Here is a 19,357-nt window from a genome sequence, read left to right as displayed (position 1 = left end):
TTTTCCTCTAAGATCTAGAACATGAGAAGGATGCCCACTTTCACCACTATTACTCAACACAGTACTACTGGAAGTCCTAGTTAGAGCAGTCAAACAAGGGAAAGACATAAAGGGCATCCAAGTTGGAATGAAGTCAAAATGTCCTTGTTTGGAGATGATATGATTTTATATTTGGAAAAACCTAAAGACTCCACCAAAAACCTATTAGAACTGATAAACAGATTCAATAAATTTTCAGGATACAAAATCAACATAAAAAAATTGGTGGCATTTCTATATGCCAGCGGTGAACAGGCCAGGTGTGGTGGCTCACACCTGTAATCCTAGCACTTTGGGCAAATCACCTGAGGTCTGGAGTTCGAGACCCGCCTGGCTAACATGGTGAAACCCCATCTGTACTAAAAGTACAAAAATTAGCTGGGCGTGGTGGTGGATGCCTGTAATCCCAGCTACTCAGGAGGTTGAGGCAGGACAATCGCTTGAATCCGGGAGGTGGAGGTTGCAGTGAGCTGAGATCACACCGTTGCACTCCAGCCTGGTTGACAGAGCAAGACTCCATCTCAAAACAAAAACAAAAAGTGAACAATCTGAAAAAGAAAAAGTCCCATTTACAATAGCAATAAATAAAATAAAATACCTAGGAATTAGTGTGACCAAAGAAGTGAGATATCTCTACAATGAAAGCTGTAAAACACTGATGAAAGAAATTAAAGAGGACACACCAAAAGAGGAAATATATTCCATGTTCATTGATTGAAAGAATTGATATTGTTAAAATGGCCATACTACTTTAAAGCAATCTACAGATTCAATGCAATTCCTATCAAAATACCAATGACATTCTTCACAGAAATAGAAAAAGCAGTCCTAAAATGTATATGGACCCACAAAAGAATAATAGCCAAAGCTATCCTGAGCAAAAAGAACAAAACTGGAGGAATCAGATTACCTGACTTCAAATTGTACTACAAAGCTATAGTAACTAAAACAGCCTGGTACTGGCATAAAACAGACACATAGACCAATGAAACAGAATAGAGAACACAGAAACAAATACAGATACCTACAGTGAACTCATTTTCAACAAAGGTGCCAAGAACATACATTGGGGAAGGGACAGTCTCTTTATTAAATGGTGCTGGGAAAACTGGATATCCATATGCAGAAGAATAAAACTAGACCCTTATCTCTGGAAATATGTAAACATCAAATAAAAATCCATTAAAGACTTTAAGACCTCAAACTACTAAAAGAAAACATTGGGGAAACTCTCCAGTACATTGAACTGGGCAAAGGTTTCTTGAGCAATACCCCAAAAGCGCAGACAACCAAAACAAAAATGGACATATGGGATCACATCAAGTTTAAAAGTTTCTGATGCACAGCAAAGGAAACAGTCAACAAAGAAAAGAGACAGCCCACAGAAGGGGAGAAAGTATTTGGAGTTTCCTCAAAAAACTAAAAATAGACCAACCGTATGATCCAGCAGTCACACTGCTGGGTATATACCCAAAAGAGAGGAAATCAGTATATTGAGGAGATAATCTGCACTCATGTTTATTGCAGCACTATTCACAATAGCCAAGATTTGGAAGCAACTTGTGTCCATTAAAAGATCAATGGATAAGGAAACTGTGGTGCATATACACAACAGAGTACTATTCAACCATAAAAAGGAATGAGAGCCTGTCATTTGCAACAACATGGATAGAACTGGAGGTCATTATATTAAGTAAAATAAGCCAGGCACAGAAAGACAGACTTTGCATGTTCTCACTTATTTGTGGAACTAAAAATTAAAGCAGTTGAATTCATGGAGATACAGAGTAGAAGGCTTGAGAAGGATAGTGGGGATGGAGGGTGAGAGGTGGGGATGGTTAATGCATACAAAAATATAGTTAGATAGAATGAATAAGATCTATTTGATATCACAATAGGGTGTCTAAGGTCAGCAATAATTTGTACATTCTACAACAAGTAAAAGAGTATAATTGGATTGTTTGTAACACAAAGAAAGGATAAGTACTTGAGGCAATGAATACCCCATTTACCCTGATATGATTATTATGCATTGCATGCCTATATCAAAATATCTCATGTACCCCATAAATATATACATCTACTATGTACCCACAAAATTTAAAAATAAAAGTTTTAAAAATAAAAATAAATTCTCTTTTAAAAAGAAGACACACATCCAGCCAACAGTCTTATGAAAAAAAGTTCAACATCACTGATCATTAGAGAAATCCAAATCAAAACCACAGTGAGATACCATCTCATAGCAGTCAGAATGGTTATTACTAAAAACTAAAAAATAATATGCTGGTGAGGTTGCGGAGAAAAAGAAACGCTTATACACTGTTAGTGGAAGTGTAAATTACTTCAACCATTGGAAAGACAGTATGGCAATTCCTCAAAGACCTAAAAACAGACATACTGTTCGATCCAGCAGTCCCATAACTGGGTATATACCCATAGGAATAGAAATCATTCTGTCATGAAGACACATGTACACATATGTTCCTTGCAGCGCTATTTGCAGTAACGAAGACATGGAATCAACCTAAATGCCCATCAGTGGTAGTCTGCATAAAGAAAATATGGTACATACACACCATGGAGTACAATGCAGCCATAAAAAAGAATGAGATCATGTCCTTTGCAGGAACGTAGGTGGAGCTGGAGACCATTATCCTTAGCAAACTAATGCAGGAACAGAAACCATATACTACATGTTCCCACTTCTAAGTGGGAGCAGAATGATGAGAACCTAGGGACATATAGAAGGGAACAACAGATACTGTGGCCTATCTGTGGGTGGAAGGAAGGAGAGGACCAGGAAAAAATAACTAGTGAGTACTAGGCTTAATACCTGGGTGACAAAATAAGCTGTACGACAAGCCCCCATGAAACAAGTTTACTTACATCACAAACTTGCACATGTACCCCTGAACTTAAAAGTTAAAAAAGAAAAAAATTATGTGAATGAAAAAATAAAGTCAACATAGCTCTTTGATTAGTACAGTAGCTAAAAGGGAAGGATTCAGGGTTGTGGGAGTTTTCTTTTTGAGATGGGAGGAGTTTGATCATGTTTTATAGATCAAGAGGGTCTCAGTTTATAAAACGACATCAAAGATTCAGAGATAAAGGGATAATTTGTGTAGTGAGATTTCATATAGGCCGGATGGAGATGGGATTAGCTTCAGGTAGACCCATTTCTTTGAGATAGAGAAGAAAGATGAGGATGGGGTGGACATAGATACATTTATAGTTTGGGGATTGGAAGCTCAGGAAAAAAAGCCCTGTAAGACCAGTTTTTACTCTGAAGTAGGGAGTAAAGTCTGGCTAAGGAGGAGATTGAAGTGAGAGTTGGGTAGGGGACTTGGTGTTTTGGAATGTTTGCTGTGGGAAACCAATTGAGAACCACTGAAAGATTTGCAGAGCAAAACCCTACAGGTCTGGTAGAGGTTGGAAGTAGAACTAGTTCATGTAGTTGTATTTTTCAGTATTGCTTAGTTTTCTTTGTATTGGGGTGCAGAAGGAAAATGGTTAGATTGATCCTGGGTGTTGTCAGAACAGGGGCAAAGGAAATGAGGATAAAATAATTGCAGTGATGGGCGCATGGAATCCAGTCTAGATAGGAAAAGAAATGAGAAAGGATGGGACCTGAAGGATGAGGTAGGGAAGGAGTTGGGACCTGAGGTCTCCATGATGTTAAAGATCAGTTATGGCAGTAAGGGAGAGCAAACTCTGAAAGAATAGAAACTAGTGTCTGTTGGAGTTTAAAGACAGAAGCATGGATCTGAAGTGGTGCACAAGAACTATAAGAATGCTAACATTGCCCGCCAGACCTTGCAGCAGGTATAGCAAGGCATGGAAAATTTTCAAAATTGGCTAAGGAAGTAATTTCCTTGCACGAATCAGGCTTTTGTGAGAAGAGGTGAAGGCAGAATGTTCTGTACAGTGTTCATGGTAGAATGGGGATTCCTGAGGACTTATCTCTGTCCCCACCCCCCACTTAGCATACATGGCCCAGTGCCTTGTACCTACATATCTGAAGGGGTTACATCAGGGTTTCCCAAAGTCAGGTGCATGGGGTTGACTGTGCCACCACATTTGTGGTGTGCTGTAGTGAATTTTTGTTCATGTGTGATTGCTTAGTGCACCTATAATGATATTATGTAGTTTTAATTTAACCACTTCTCACAAATTGGTCAAGTGGCTTAAAAGGATTTCTGTAAGGAAATAGTGTTATTATTTGCCGGGCGCGGTGGCTCAAGCCTGTAATCCCAGCACTTTGGGAGGCCGAGACGGGTGGATCACAAGGTCAGGAGATCGAGACCATCCTGGCTAACACGGTGAAACCCCGTCTCTACTAAAAAATACAAAAAATTAGCCGGGCGAGATGGCGGGCACCTGTAGTCCCAGCTACTCGGGAGGCTGAGGCAGGAGAATGGCGTAAACCCAGGAGGCGGAGCTTGCAGTGAGCTGAGATCCGGCCACTGCACTCCAGCCTGGGCGACAGAGCGAGACTCCGTCTCAAAAAAAAAAAAAAAAAAAAGGAAATAGTGTTATTAAAAGTGCAAGCACAAGTGAACCAATGTAATCACTGTAGAGCTGCATCCTCTTGTTCTTTACCAGGCATGTTATGTGATAAAAATGACCACCTGGGTTACCGGGTTGAAGGCGGGTTGGTGGTGGGGGAAGTGAAAACATGTAGGTCAAAGGGTATAAAGCTGCAGTTATGTAGGATGAGGAAGTTCTAGAGATCATGAGGACTATAGTTAAAAATATTGTGTTGTGTACTGGTAATTTACCAAGATAGTAAGTTTTAGGCACTCTCACCACACACAAACACACCAGCAAGGTAACTATATGAACTATATAAGATGATGGGTATATTAATATTTGTTTGCCTATAGTAATCACTTCATTATGGTAGGTATATCAACATAAGCATACAAAACATCACATTGTTCACTTTAAATATATACAATAAAATAAAAAAAATTTTAAAAAGCTAAAAAGAGCTAAAATAGAAATGACTACCTACCACCTAAATGCAACTGACAAGAAGTTTAAAATTATCAAGAAAGTATTTGAAATATAGTCTCACTTTTACTTTAACAGTGAACCTTGTCCTTAACATGTAGTGTGCCTTGAGATAATTAGCTAATGAAAGAACCATACTCAGCAAGACACTGTAATCTACACATTCAGAACATGAGGACAAGCACTGTGATTTTTTTTCCTCAATGTTTAAGTCCTAGGATGCCCAGTCCATTATTTTTTACAAAATTTACTAACCATAATGATAAAGGCTTAGAACTCTTTTTAAAGAGTTTTCTTATTCAATAGCAAAAGACAAAAAGTCACAGACCATTGGGGAAACACATGTCCTTCCTGCCACAGTAAAACTGGCTGAAATAATATGAGGACAAAACAAAATGCATTCCTTATTAGCAAATGTTGTTAAAGGAGCATAGAAAACATTACTAAAGCATTAAAGAAGAGTTTTTTTAGAAAAACCTTGCAGATAGAAAGTTTGGCATACTAAGTTGGAAGGAGATTTGTGGTATTTATAACATGTTACAACTTAGGGTATTTGTTAAGATTCTGTTTCAGTGAGACAATAGACAATTTTGTTTGTTTGTTTGTTTGTTTGTTTGTTTGTTTTGGAGTCTCGCTCTGTCGCCCGGGCTGGAGTGCAATGGCCAGATCTCAGCTCACTGCAAGCTCCGCCTCCCGGGTTTACACCAAGAGAATAGACAATTTTTTAAGAGCCATTAAAGGAAAAATGCACCAGAGAAGAGATGCAGTGAGGTGTTTTTAACAATGGGGATACAGTCTGAGAAGTGCTCTGTTAGGTGATTTTGTCATTGTACAAGTATCATAAAGTATTCTTATGTAAACTAGATGGTAGAGCCTGCTACACACCTGAGGCTACATAGTATAGCCTATTGCTCCTAGGCTACAAACTTGTACAGCATGTTACTGTGCTGAAAACGATAGGCAATTGTAACGCATTGGTAAGTATTTGTGTTTCTAAACATAGGAAAAATACAGTAAAAATACAGCATAGGTGGGGCATGGTAGCTCACGCCTGTAATCCCAGCACTTTGGGAGGCCGAGGCGGGCAGATCACCTGAAGTCTGGAGTTTGAGACCAGCCTGGCCAACATGGTGAAATCCTGTGTCTACCAAAAATACAAAAATTAACTGGGCGTGGTGGTGGGCGCCTGTAATCCCAGCAACTTGGGAGGCTGAGGCAGGAGAATCACTTGAACCTGGGAGGCAAAGTTGCAGTGAGCTGAGATCGTGCCACTGTACTCCAGCCTGGCAACAGAGTGAGACTATCTCAAAGCAAAGCAAAACAAACAAAACAGCATAAAAGATAAAAAAAAAAAATGATAGATCTGTATAGGGCACTTACTATAAATGGGACTTGCAGGACTGGAAATTGAGTGAGTGAGTGGAGAGTGAATGTGAAGGCCTCAGACATTACTGTATGCTACTATATACTTTAACGCCATATACTTAGGCCACACTAAATTTGTAAAAAAATTAATTGATGTTATGACACCTGTGATATCACTAGATAATAAGAATTTTTCAGCTCCATTATAATCTTGTGGGGCCACCATCGTATATGTGGTCCATTGTTTACTAAAACATCCTTATGCAGTGCATGGCTGTATTGGCAACAGTAATGGCTTATTTAACAGAATGATGTGTTTTGGAAAAGCTATGTAAGAATGACCATTGATGGAGTGGTGGCTGCTTTTCTCCAAATGTAAGGTAATGGAGATAACATGAAATGAGTTTGCTGCATCATTCATAGGCTAATACAGGAAAAGAGCTGAATCCAGAATTGCACGAAGTAGTGTCGTTGTGGACAGTTTTTTAAAACATGACCTTTAAAATATATTAGGGTCTTTGCAGTACTTTATAATGAGGTGGGAATGACCATAATTATTGTTTATACATCCAAAGTTTTGCTCATTATCTGTGATACAATATATAAAAGAACCCTTAAATTCAAAGATAAATTATGTGCTTTTACAAAAGTACAGCTTTTCCAGTTTTCTTGGGCCTTTTCTTTCTTGGCGATAAATAACTGTCAGTACTTTGCAACCTACCACATATTTTGTAAAAATTCTGTTGATTTAGGGAAGAGATGGCATTTTAACTAAGTGAGAAGGTAACTGCCTTCTGAAAGGAACTCCCCTCCATGCCCCCCAACACAAGTTAAAACCAAGCCCGGAAAGAAACTTTTGCTATGTGGAGATGATTTTGAAAATAGGTACTAGGAAATACTTTTATTGTTATGTGATTTTCTTGTGAAAAGTAGTATATATCACCTGGAAAAACTCTTACGTTGACATCTTTAAAACACTTGGAAATAGTTCCCCTCTGTTTTGAACTGCATTTAGTAAAAATGCAAAACTTTCTAATTAGCTTATAAGCTGATTGATATCAGGAAAAAATAGAAATTTACCAGATGAATTTTGACAATAACTTTTTCATAATTGCTAGATAGGCTAGAATAGAATCCTGATTTAGTTCAGCTAAGCCATAATGTACTTCTCCCATTTAGATGTTTTTTCAGCTACATCCATGTATCAGAATAAACTGGGCTTAGAACCAACTTTTGGAATTGCTAGATCACTAAGAATTAAATTAATAAATCCTAGTCAAGCACCATGTTCTTGTTAAAATATTAATATTTAAAGGAGTCTTATACCTTTAGTTAAAAATGAAATTATTTAAAATATTTCATATTGGCTTATTTTAATTTTATTTTATAGTACAAATAATGTTTGGTTAGTAGTATACATATAATTTATATGTAAAACATATACATTGGGTTCTGTGCTCAGAGACTTTGCTAATTTAGTGTGTAATCAAAACATTTGGAGATCAGTAGATTCTGTGGTGCCTAGGATTTGTGTGGTATTTCACTTCATAAAACGCTTTTGCAAATGTGTTCCAACTTGAACCTCATCAACAGTCTTTTGATGCAGGGAAGTGTCATTATGCCCATTTTGTAGATGAGGCATTATTCTCATTTTATGGAGAGGGAACTGAACGCCTGAATATTTAGATGACTTGCCCAAGGTCACACAGCTAGTTAATAGTGGCGCATCAGCGCCAGCACAGGTGTTATTACTAGATGATGCTTTTCCATTGAATCCATTCATTGCCTCTATATTGGTCATTCTTCTATACTGCTCATTGCTGTTGTTTTGACTTCATGTCCTAATCTAGTACTTATTTTTCAGAGTCCTCAGGTAGTCGTTTTTTGTGTGTTTTCTCTAGCGGTTTTAGTTATAGTCAGTGAGAGAGAGACAACACAAGTAAATTAAGAAAAATTGGGAACAAAAGGATGGAAGCCAACCAGAAAGACAATATATTAATGATGAAAATAAAAATGGTAGTAGACGACTCAGAAGTCAGATAAATACATTTGATGTGCAAAACATTTCAAAGGAACCAGAGAAATGTAGTTCAGGAAGATAGGTCATTTGAACATTGGCCTGAGGGCAGGCTAGAGATGAATGTAAAAAATACAGTGGGTGTGTATGATATAGATATAGTTTTGTGCTATAGTAAAGTTGGCATTTATGAGCATAATGAATTAAGAATTGCGATGTTTAATTTGATCTTTGTGTCTGCTTTTGATTTTAACAAAACTTTATATAACAACATGTAGTCTTCTATTTTGATTGTTCTGCCAGTACATATAACAAAATGAACAAAATAGAGGAGTTCTGTATAGGAATTAAAAGTTAAGTGTTACTTGTCTGCTAATAGATCTATAGATAAACTAAGTTTAACGTACTGAATAAAAATGATTGGGTCAGAAAAGTGACTTAAAAGTGTAGCATGGTTTCGGATACCATTTTCTAGGTTACAGTCACTGCCATAATCCAAAAACATGGAGTTTTATTTAACAAACTAAAATATGGTTTTAATAGGTTTTCATGAAAGTAAGTTTTACATAGAGCTTCTGTGGCCTTTTTGTATTATAAATTCAAGGCATGACTTGATCTTCTAGCCTAGTGGCAACACGTCTGGAAATACTATGCGTCACTAAAACTTTCAAAGGGATTTTGTACGCTTTGAAATATTGCGTATGTGGTTATAAAATTCTCTTAGTATTTACTGGCATATTAAACTAAAATGGCACTGACAGGCATATTATTGTCTGTGTTAACAATGTACACATGAAAGACTCCCTCAGTTCAGCTGAACATAGTTCTTACCTCTAATTGTTCATTAGGCCAGTCATCTGTTGTGCTCTTAGAAGGAAAACCAAAATGGTGCAATTGAAAGTTGAACCAATACCTGAAGTAGCTGTACTTTTCCTTTTTTTATTGTTAAATGGAAAGATATTCTGAAATGTGTGATAATTTCAGTGGTTTAGAAGATGTTGGAGAATTATATTGAGCTTGTCACAGTTTAAAGAACCCTGGACTGGGATTCAAATCATTTAGATCTAGTTAACAACAGCTGTGTTGTGATGTGCAGCATCTCAGTGGGCAAGTCACTTAAGTTTCTCCTAAGAAACGCCAAACTGGTCTAGTGTGGCTTGATCACTCATGGTTAAGCTTCTACACACATAATTAGCATAAACAAATGATTTATTAAGCTTTAAAGATAGACCTCCAGTGATGTAGTCATGTAACCTAGACAAGCTGGTCAGCGCTACATGAAGTGTGAGGGCATGTGGAGGAACTCTTCCCAGTCAGCCCATAGAATTTTAAGCCACTGTAGTCTGTCCACTCTGAGAAGCTGGAGCATCATTAAGGATCCCTTATCTCCACGTGAGCAGCTCTCCTCCGGGTTGCACAGCTGTCCTTTATCTTTCTTCTGGGTGTGTAGTAAGTATTCATGTTCCTAAGAATGTGCAGAATGAAGAGATTCAATTTAACAGATGCCTATTAAACTCTTAACTGAATATAAGTAGAAATTCTCTTCACCAACTTCACTTTAAAAACACACACTGGATTAACCAGTCTTGTCATGTTCTCTTTCATTTCCATCTGACTATGTCTATTGGCATGCTCTGTGTTTACAGCTGGCCAGCTACACTCTAGAATGCCAGTGTTCCTACCAGCAGAGGTGTGTGCTTACCAAACAGCAGTTATGTTTATTTCTGAAACTTTTTATTACATTGTGCATATTATTGTATGCCGAGACCAGCTTGGTCAGGGAGACGCTAACCCAACGGCGCTAGAGGAATTGAGGACACACACACAGAAATATAGAAGTGTGAAGTGGGAAATCAGGGGTCTCATAGCCTTCAGAGCTGAGAGCCTTGAACAGAGATTTACTCACGTATTTATTAACAGCAAGCCAATCATTAGCATTGTTTCTGTAGATATTCGATTAACTACAAGTATGCCTTATGGGAAACGAAGGGATGGGCCAGATTAAAGGAATAGGTTGGGCTAGTTACCTGCAGGAGGAGCATGTCCTTAAGGCACAGATCGCTCATGCTCTTTTTTGTGGCTTAAGAACACCTTTAAGCGGTTTTCCACCCTGGGCGGGCCAGGTGTTCCTTGCCCTTATCCCTGTAAACCCATAACCTTCCAGCTTGGGCGTTAGGACCATGATGAACATGTCACAGTGCTGCAGAGATTTTGTTTATGGCCAGTTTTGGGACCAGTTTATGGCCAGATTGTGGGGGGCCTGCTCCCAACAATTATAGTTGAATAATTCCAGATTGCACAAGCTAATGAATTGTGAGTGTGAAAAGAGAATGATTGTTTCTGTTAAGGCAAAGTAGAATCCTTCAAAAAGACTTGATAAAGATAAGCACAGAACAGAAATAAATATTGAATTAGATGTGGCTACAACAACTGAAAGCAGAAATGCCTGTGAAAATATGGAAGGATTATGCACTCACCTTGTTTCATACATACCTTTAAATCCATGCTGTACCTTAAAGAAAGTGAAACTGTGTCCTTATTTATATAGTGATGAGTAAAAAATACATAAATAAATTGCAAGCCTAAGATGTTACATTCTAGATGTGGTTCATGTATCCATTTTAAATTAGAATGTTTAAAGTATGTATGGTGTTTTGGTCACCTGCTTTAAGGTGAGTTTCTATTAACTGACCAATTATTGTTCATGATCCTCCTAAGAAGGCTTCCTTATACTTGATAGCTGAACATAGTCAATCTACTTAAACCTTTGGAAAACCGTGGTGTTTGCAGCTTGGGCATGCTTTCCATATGTATTCCTGCTACTTCCTCCAGTTGCCCCTTTACCTGTGTATTCCTGTCTTTCATGTGAGAACCATCATTTCTCCTTTAAGTTTATAGAAAAGTGTCAAATTTAAGTAAGATATGGATATGAAAAATATTGGAAATAAATGTGCTATATACTGTAGAAACTGTAATCTTATTATTTATAATAGGGATTCTGTGACTCATGGTTTAAGAAAATGCCCAGCTTAGACTCAGGTTTTATGTACAAAATTGATAACTTTTGCTTTCTTATTTGGCATTTTAAAACACCAGTTTGAGTGATTTCTTTAATTCTGAATAAACTAAACCTAAACTAGTAAACCAAAACGATGATAAGTTAACTTCTGTGGCTTGGAAGATACTGAAGATGTTAGAGAATTAATTTGTCTCAAGCCCTTTGTGTATTAGAGTTTAAAGAACCCTAGACCTGGAATCAGACTAGCTGGTCTGGTATTAGCTGTGCTCTTGATAGTACTTGTCTTTGATGCTCTGATCCTGGTCTGTTAATCATTGTTACATTTCACAGGGATTTATAAAAGTTTTCTTGAACTAACAAAAGGCTTTAGGTCCGATTCACATAAAAGCAGACATTAACTTCTTTATTTAACACTTTTCATCTTGGAAAATGAAACTGCTATCATATGTTTTTTTTTTTTTTTTTTTTTTTTTGAGACGCATTTTGCTCTTGTTGCCCAGGCTGGAGTGCAATGATGTGATCTCGGCTCACTGCAACCTCCGCCTTCCAGGTTCAAGTGATTCTTTTGCCTCAGCCTCCCTAGTAGTTGCTATTACAGGCATGTGCCACCATGCCGAGCTAATTTTGTATTTTTAGTAGAGACGGTGTTTCACCATGTTGGTCAGGCTGGTTTTGAACTCCTGACGTCAGGTGATCTGCCCGCCTCAGCCTCCCAAAATACTGGGATTACAGGTGTGAGCCATCACGCCTGGCCTACCCAAAGTATTAGGATTACAGGCGTGAGCCAACATGCCTGGCCTATCATACAGTTCTTAATTATGTGCACGTGGATTGTCCTTTAATTGGTAATTAGCTTTTGGCTGCATTGCCTTGCAGATACACACACACACACACACACACACGCTTTGGGTTCAGATAGATCTGAGTTTGAATCCTGGCTCTGCTTCTTACTAGCTCTGGGACTTTGGAAAGTTGTTTTTTTAAATCTCTACAATAGCCTGATAAATATACCTCATGAAGTTAAGATAAAAAGAGAGTTTGAGTGAAGTACTTGGGCTTATGGCATAGAAGGCACTCAGTAAATACTTCCCTTTCTCTCAGAGCCAATTAAAAATTTTCATTCTGTGTTATGGATAAAAAAGGAAAACTTGCAAGCTGTACATCTATTCACTTGATGTGATAGGTCTGGAAACCATTTGTGATGAAACAGATTAAGAGAAAGGTAGCATTTGCTACTGTGAGCTTCTACCATTTCTAAAGTTGGTTCATCCATTTCTTAAGTACAGTTATTGACAGATCTTTAGAATTTGAGCATTTAGTGTTTGCGGCCCTGGATACTGACTTTAAATATGTGGCCAACAACCGAAGGGAGAGGAGCTAGTTGAAGGCTGTAGAAAAGAATAAATAAGGTTTATTGTGGTCATACTGACTCAAAGTAGTCTTCTTTCAAAGTAATTCTAAGCAATATATCACTTTTATTACAAAGAGTTGGGAAAAAGAAAAAAAAAATGAATTTCCCTTAATGTACTATTACATCTTTCTGTTTAAAAAAAGTTTCACCTTGCTTTTTTTGTTTCTCCAGCCACTATTCCATCCCTGACCCATCTTTGTCGTTTGGAAATTCGGTCCAGTCTAAAATCGGAACGTCTACGGTCTGACAGTTATATTAGTGAGTTGCCACTTCCCAGAAGCCTACATAATTATTTGCTCTATGAAGATGTTCTGAGGATGTATGAGATTCCGGAACTGGCAGCTATTCAAGATGGATAAATCAGTGAAACTACTTAACACAGCTCATTTTTTTCTCTGAAAAACCATCGAGACAAAAGAGCCATGGAGTACAAGTTTTTATGATTTTATAGTCAAAAAATGATTATTGTTTGTGAGATAGGTTAGGTTTTGGGGGGCTAGTAGTTTAATGTGAATGTTTATGTTTACAACTAGCCTTCCCAGTTTAAAGAAAAAAAAAAAAGGAAACCTCACTTATATTACTTTATTGCAGCTTCATCACCAGTACATTATATGTTGTAATATTTATTTACCTGACCATTTTCTGCTTTATTTTGCTAATAAACTGTGATGTTGCTTCTATTGCTAAACATGGCATATTTCCACCTATGATTCATGTTTACCTGGTGCTAGGAGCTCAGAATGGAATGCATAAAGCTTCACGGGAAGTGTATAAAACTGTGGTGTAGAATCTGTTGTTATTATTTTACTTAGACTGGAAGATGTCTTATGTTTATTAAAGAACACGTTTTCCTGTTTTATCGCAGTTCATTTCAACTCCTAATTAAATCGCTTTTTTTTTTTTTTTTTGAGATGGAGTCTTGCTTTGTCACCCAGACTGGAATGCAGTGGCACAATCTCGGCTCACTGCAACCTCTGACCCAGGGTAATTCCGTCACTTTTATGAAGAATTGATACTCATTGCCTTTTCACATGTAAACTCACAGGAAAAAATTATTTTAAAAGAATATAGAAAATCAACCATATTGCTGGGTTTTCCCTTCCAGTTTCTTTTTATTGTTTGACAGAAACAAAAAACAACAACAGTCAACCCACCCAATTCTAATCTGCAAAGGCAAGAACAGCCCTAAACTCAAAGACATGCTCAGTTGGGGAAAAAAATTGGTTTCAGTTTTGAGATAAATGAGCATGTTAGCACAATTAGGATTTTAATCAGGAGACTGAGACAGGCATGTCTGTGGCACCATCTTTAAAGAAAGAAAGGGGTCGGGCGTGGTGACTCCCGCCTGTAATCCCAGCACTTTGGGAGGCTGAGGCGGGCGGATCATGAGGTCAGGAGATTGAGACCATCTCGGCTAACATGATGAAACCCCGTCTCTACTAAAAATACAAAAAAATTATCCAGGCATGGTGGTGGGCGCCTGTAGTACCAGCTACTCTGGAGGTTGAGGCAGGAGAATGGCGTGAACCTGGAAGGCGGAGCTTGCAGTGAGCTGAGATCGCGCCACTGCACTCCAGCCTGGCAGACAGAGCGAGACTCCGTCTGAAGAGAAAGAAAGAAAGAGAGAGCGAGAGAGAGAGAGAAAGAAAGAAAGAAAAGAAAGAAAGAAGGAAAGAAGAAAAAAAGAAAGAAAAGAAGGAAGGAAGGAAGGAAAGAAAAAAAGAAAGAAAAAAGAAAGAAGGAAGGAAGGGGAGGGAGGGAGGGAGGAGAAAGAAGGAAAGGAAAGGAAGGAAAAGAAAGGGAAAGGAAGGGAGGGGAGAAGGAGGGAGGGAGAGAGGAAGGAAGGAGAGGAAGGAAGGCAGGGAGGGAGGGAAAAAAAAGTAGATATTACTGAGTTAGTTAGTATTTATATATAAAGTTCAGGCTCCCTTCAGCTCCAGAATCATTGAGCAGCTTTGTTCCTATGAAGCAGTAATAGCAAGTTCTATTAATATTATGGTGTTTTCCCTTCTTATTATCTAGATAAGCTGTCAAACAGTCCATGAAATAAAGACCTCAGAATCCTAGGTTAATGAGGCGCCACCTCATGGGTTTTTACAATTGCTTGATCTAAATTTAGAGTCAGGAAGAACTAAACACTGGATCAAGTGAGCCGTGGTAACAGGCTATAGAGACTGACCTTGAGAAAAAGGTTATGAGAGCATTACTGTCACAGTAGACTACCAGAGATGAGGTCCAAGGAAGCAAAGTCTTCTGTCCTATTGGGATCCTGTGGCTTAAAATAGATGAGAGTGGGTCAGCCATGCCCGTTTCTGATAGGCCTTTGGTGTTAGGCAAAAGCAGTGATGAAGGTGGACCAAACAAGGATGACATTGCTAAGACCCAGAGATATGACTGAACTGTTACCTCAGACTAGAACTACCTGTGGGGTGGAGATAAGAGTTTGAATGTGGGTGTACAGGCAGAAATAAGTTTGCCTATGGAAAACCAGGTGGAAATTCTGATAATTTCATAAAGAATTTCCAAAACTGTGTATATCGTGTAGTATTTTTTAAATGACATAATCTTTATTTTCCAAACCCTAAGTCTCTGATTTGTAAGATAGCACCCAGCTTTTTCTTGGGGAAAAATGTATGTAGAATGTTTAAGGTTTTTAAAAATTTCTCATTTTTTAAAATTTCCATAGGATACTGGGGAACAGGTGACATTTGGTTACATGACTAAGTTCTTTAGTGGTGATTTTTAAGATTTTGGTGCACCCGTCACCCAAGCAGTGTACACTGTACCCAGTGTGTAGTCTTTTAGCCCTCACCCTCCTCTCACCCTTTTCCCTGAGTCCCCAAAGTCCACTGTATTATTCTTACACCTTTGCATCCTCATAGCTTAGCTTCCACTCAGGAGTGAGAACATAGATGTTTGATTTTCCATTTCTCAGTTACTTCACTTAGAATAATGGTCTCCAATTCCATCTAGGTTGCTGCAAATGTAATTATTTCGCTTTTTTTTTTTTTTTTTTTTTAACAATCTTTCCATTCTTTTTTTTTAATTATACTTTAAATTCTGGGGTACATGTGCAGAACATGCAGGTTTGTTACATATGTATACATGTGCTATGGTGGTGTGCTGTACCCATCAACTCATCATCTACATTAGGTATTTCTCCTAATGCTATCCCTCCCCCTTCCCCCCACCCCCTGACAGGCCCGGGTGTGTGATGTTCCCCTCCCTGTGTCCACGTATTCTCATTGTTCAACTCCCACTTATGAGTGAGAACATGCGGTGTTTGGTTTTCTGTTCTTGTGTTAGTTTGCTGAGAATGATGGTTTCCAGCTTCATCCATGTCCCTGCAAAGGACATGAACTCATCCTTTTTTATGGGTGCATAGTATTCCATGGTATATCTGTGTCACATTTTCTTTATCTAGTCTATCATTGATGGGTATTTGGGTTGGTTCTGAGTCTTTGCTATTGTGAACAGTGCCACAACAAACATACGTGTACATGTATCTTTATAGTAGCATGATTTATAATCCTTTGGGTGTATACCCTGTAATGGAATTGCTGGGTCAAATGGTATTTCTGGTTCTAGATCCTTGAGGAATTGCCACACTGTCTTCCACAATAGTTGAGCTAAGTTACACTCCCACCAAGAATGTAAAAGTGTTCCTATTTCTCCACATCCTCTCCAGCATCTGTTATTTCCTGACTTTTTAATGATTGCTATTCTAACTGGCATGAGATGGTATTTCATTGTGGTTTTGATTTGCATTTCTCTAATGACCAGTGATGATGAACATTTTTTTATATGTTTGTTGGCTGCATAAATGTCTTCTTTTGTGAAGTGTCTGTTCATATCCTTCACCCAGTTTTTGATGGGGTTGTTGTTTTCTTGTAAATCTGTTTAAATTATTTGTAGATTCTGGATATTAGCCCTTTGTCAGATGGATAGATTGCAGAAATTTTCTCCCATTCTGTAGGTTGCTTGTTGACTCTGATGATAGTTTCTTTTGCTGTGCACAAGCTCTTTAGTTTCATTAGATCCCATTTGTCAATTTTGGCTTTTGTTGCCATTGCTTTTGGTGTTTGAGTCATGAAGTCTCTGCCCATGCCTATGTCCTGAATGGTATTGCCTAGGATTTCTTCTAGGGTTTTTATGGTTTTAGGTCTTGTGTTTATGTCTTTAATCCATCTTGAGTTAATTTTTATATGTAAGGAAGAATCTGATTTTAGCTTTTTGCATATGGCTAGCCAGTTTTCCCAACACCATTTATTAAATACGGAATCCTTTCCCCATTTCTTGTTTTTGTCAGGTTTGTCAGAGATCAGATGGTTGTAGATATGTGGTGTTATTTCTGAGGCCTCTGTTCTGTTCCATTGGTCTATGTATCTGTTTTGGTGCCAGTACCATGCTGTTTTGGTTACTGTAGCTTGTATAGTTTGAAGTCAGGGAGAGCGAAGCCTCCAACTTTGTTCTTTTTGCTTAAGGTTGTCTTGGCTATGCAGGCTCTTTTTTGGTTCCATGTTAAATTTAAAGTAGTTTTTTCCAATTCTGTGAAGAAAGTCAATAGTAGCTTGATGGGGATAGCATTGAATCTATAAATTACTTTGGGCAGTATGGCCATTTTCACAATACTGATTCTCCCTATCCATAAGCATGGAATGTTTTTCTGTTTGTTTGTGTCTTCTTTTATTTCCTTGAGCAGTGGTTTGTAGTTCTCTTTGAAGAGGTCCTTCACATCCCTTGTAAGTTGTATTTCTAGGTATTTTATTCTCCTTGTAGTAATAGTGAATGGGAGTTCACTCATGTTTTGGCTCTGTTTGTCTGTTATTGGTGTATAAGAATGCTTGTGATTTTTGCACATTAATTTTGAATCCTGAGACTTTGCTGAAGTTGCTTTCACTTTAAGGAGATTTTGGACTGAGACAATGGGGTTTTCTAAATATACAATCATGTCATCTGCAAACAGAGACAATTTGACTTCCTCTTTTCCTAGTTGAATACCCTTTATTTCTTTCTCTTGCCTGATTGCCCTAGCCAGAACTTCAAATACTATGTTGAATGGAGTGATGAGAGAGGGCATCATTGTCTTGTGCCGGTTTTCAAAGGGAATGCTTCCAGTGTTTGCCCATTCAGTATGATATTGGCAAATCTTTATTTAACACTTTTCATCTTGGAAAATGAAACTGCTATCATATGATATTTTTTTTTTTGAGACGCATTTTGCTCTTGTTGCCCAGCTCTTATTGTTTTGAGAATATGTTCCATCAATACCTAGTTTATTGAGAATTTTTAGCATGAAGTGCTGTTGAATTTTGTCAAAGGCCCTTTCTGCATCTATTGAGATAATCATGTGGTTTTGCCGTTAGTTTTGTTTATGTGATGGATTATGTTTATTGATTTGCATATGTTGAATCAGCCTTGCATCCCAGGGATGAAGCTGACTTGATCGTGGTGGATAAACTTTTTGATGTGCTGCTGGATTTGTTTTACCAGTATTTTATTGAGGATTTTCGCATCGATATTCATCAGGGTTATTGGCTTAAAATTTTCTTTTTTTTGTGGTGTCTCTGCCAGGTTTTGGTATCAGGATGCTGGCCTCATAAAATGAGTTATGGAGGATTCCCTCTCTTTGTATTGTTTGGAATAGTTTCGAAAGGAATGGTACCAGCTCCTCTTTGTACCTCTGGTAGAATTTGGCTGTGAATCCGTCTGGTCCTGGAGTTTTTTTGGTTGGTAGGCTATTAAATACTGCCTCAATTTCAGAACTTGTTATTCATCTATTCAGGGATTTGACTTCTTCCTAGTTTAGCCTTGGGAGGGTGTATGTGTCTAGGAATTTATCTATTTCTTCTAGATTTTCTGGTTTATTTGCATAGAAGTGTTTATAGTATTCTCTGATGGTAGTTTGTATGGGATCAGTGTTGATATCCCCTTTATAATTTTTTATTGCATCTATTTTATTCTTCTCTCTTCTTTATTAGTCTGGCTAGCAGTCTATCTACTTTGTTGATCTTTTCAAAAAACCAGCTCCTGGATTCATTGACTTTTTTTTTGAAGGCTTTTTCAGTCTCTAGCTCCTTTGTGGGTAAACCGACCTTTCTCTCTGGGTGCCCTTAACATTTTTTCCTTCATTTCAACCTTGGTGAATCTGATGATTAGGTGTCTTGGGGTTTCTCTTCTCAAGGAATATCTTTGTGGCATTCTCTGTATTCCCTGAATTTGAATGTTGGCCTCCCTTGCTAGGTTGGGGAAGTTCTTCTGGATAATATCCTGAAGAGTGTTTTTCAACTTGGTTCCATTCTCCCTGTCACTTTCAGGTACACCAATTAAATGTAGATTTGGTCTTTTCACGTAGTCTCATATTTCCTGGAGGCTTTGTTCATTTATTTTCACTATTTTTTTTTTCTCTAATCTTTTCTTCTTGCTTCATTTCATTGAGTTGATCTTCAGTCTCTGATATCCTTTCTTCTGCTTGATTGATTCGGCTGTT

At 37.9% G+C, this 19,357-nt stretch overlaps 1 protein-coding gene across 5 annotated transcripts in view; it reads left to right on the top strand.

The window, feature by feature from the left end:
* ASB3 (ankyrin repeat and SOCS box containing 3) overlaps positions 1–13,720 on the top strand; it is a 126,737-nt gene extending 113,017 nt beyond the window's left edge. For all 5 annotated transcript variants that reach the window (XM_030920803.1, XM_010378883.2, XM_030920806.1 and 2 more), the window contains one exon: positions 13,039–13,720. In XM_030920803.1, coding sequence (XP_030776663.1) covers positions 13,039–13,226 — 188 coding nt within the window. In that variant the 3' untranslated portion in view covers positions 13,227–13,720. The remainder of the gene's footprint in view (positions 1–13,038) is intronic.
* Positions 13,721–19,357: the final 5,637 nt, after the last annotated feature.

Source organism: Rhinopithecus roxellana, chromosome 17 (genome assembly GCF_007565055.1).
Source record: "Rhinopithecus roxellana isolate Shanxi Qingling chromosome 17, ASM756505v1, whole genome shotgun sequence".
Lineage (NCBI taxonomy): Eukaryota > Metazoa > Chordata > Mammalia > Primates > Cercopithecidae > Rhinopithecus > Rhinopithecus roxellana.
This window is presented reverse-complemented; position numbering and strand designations above follow the sequence as displayed.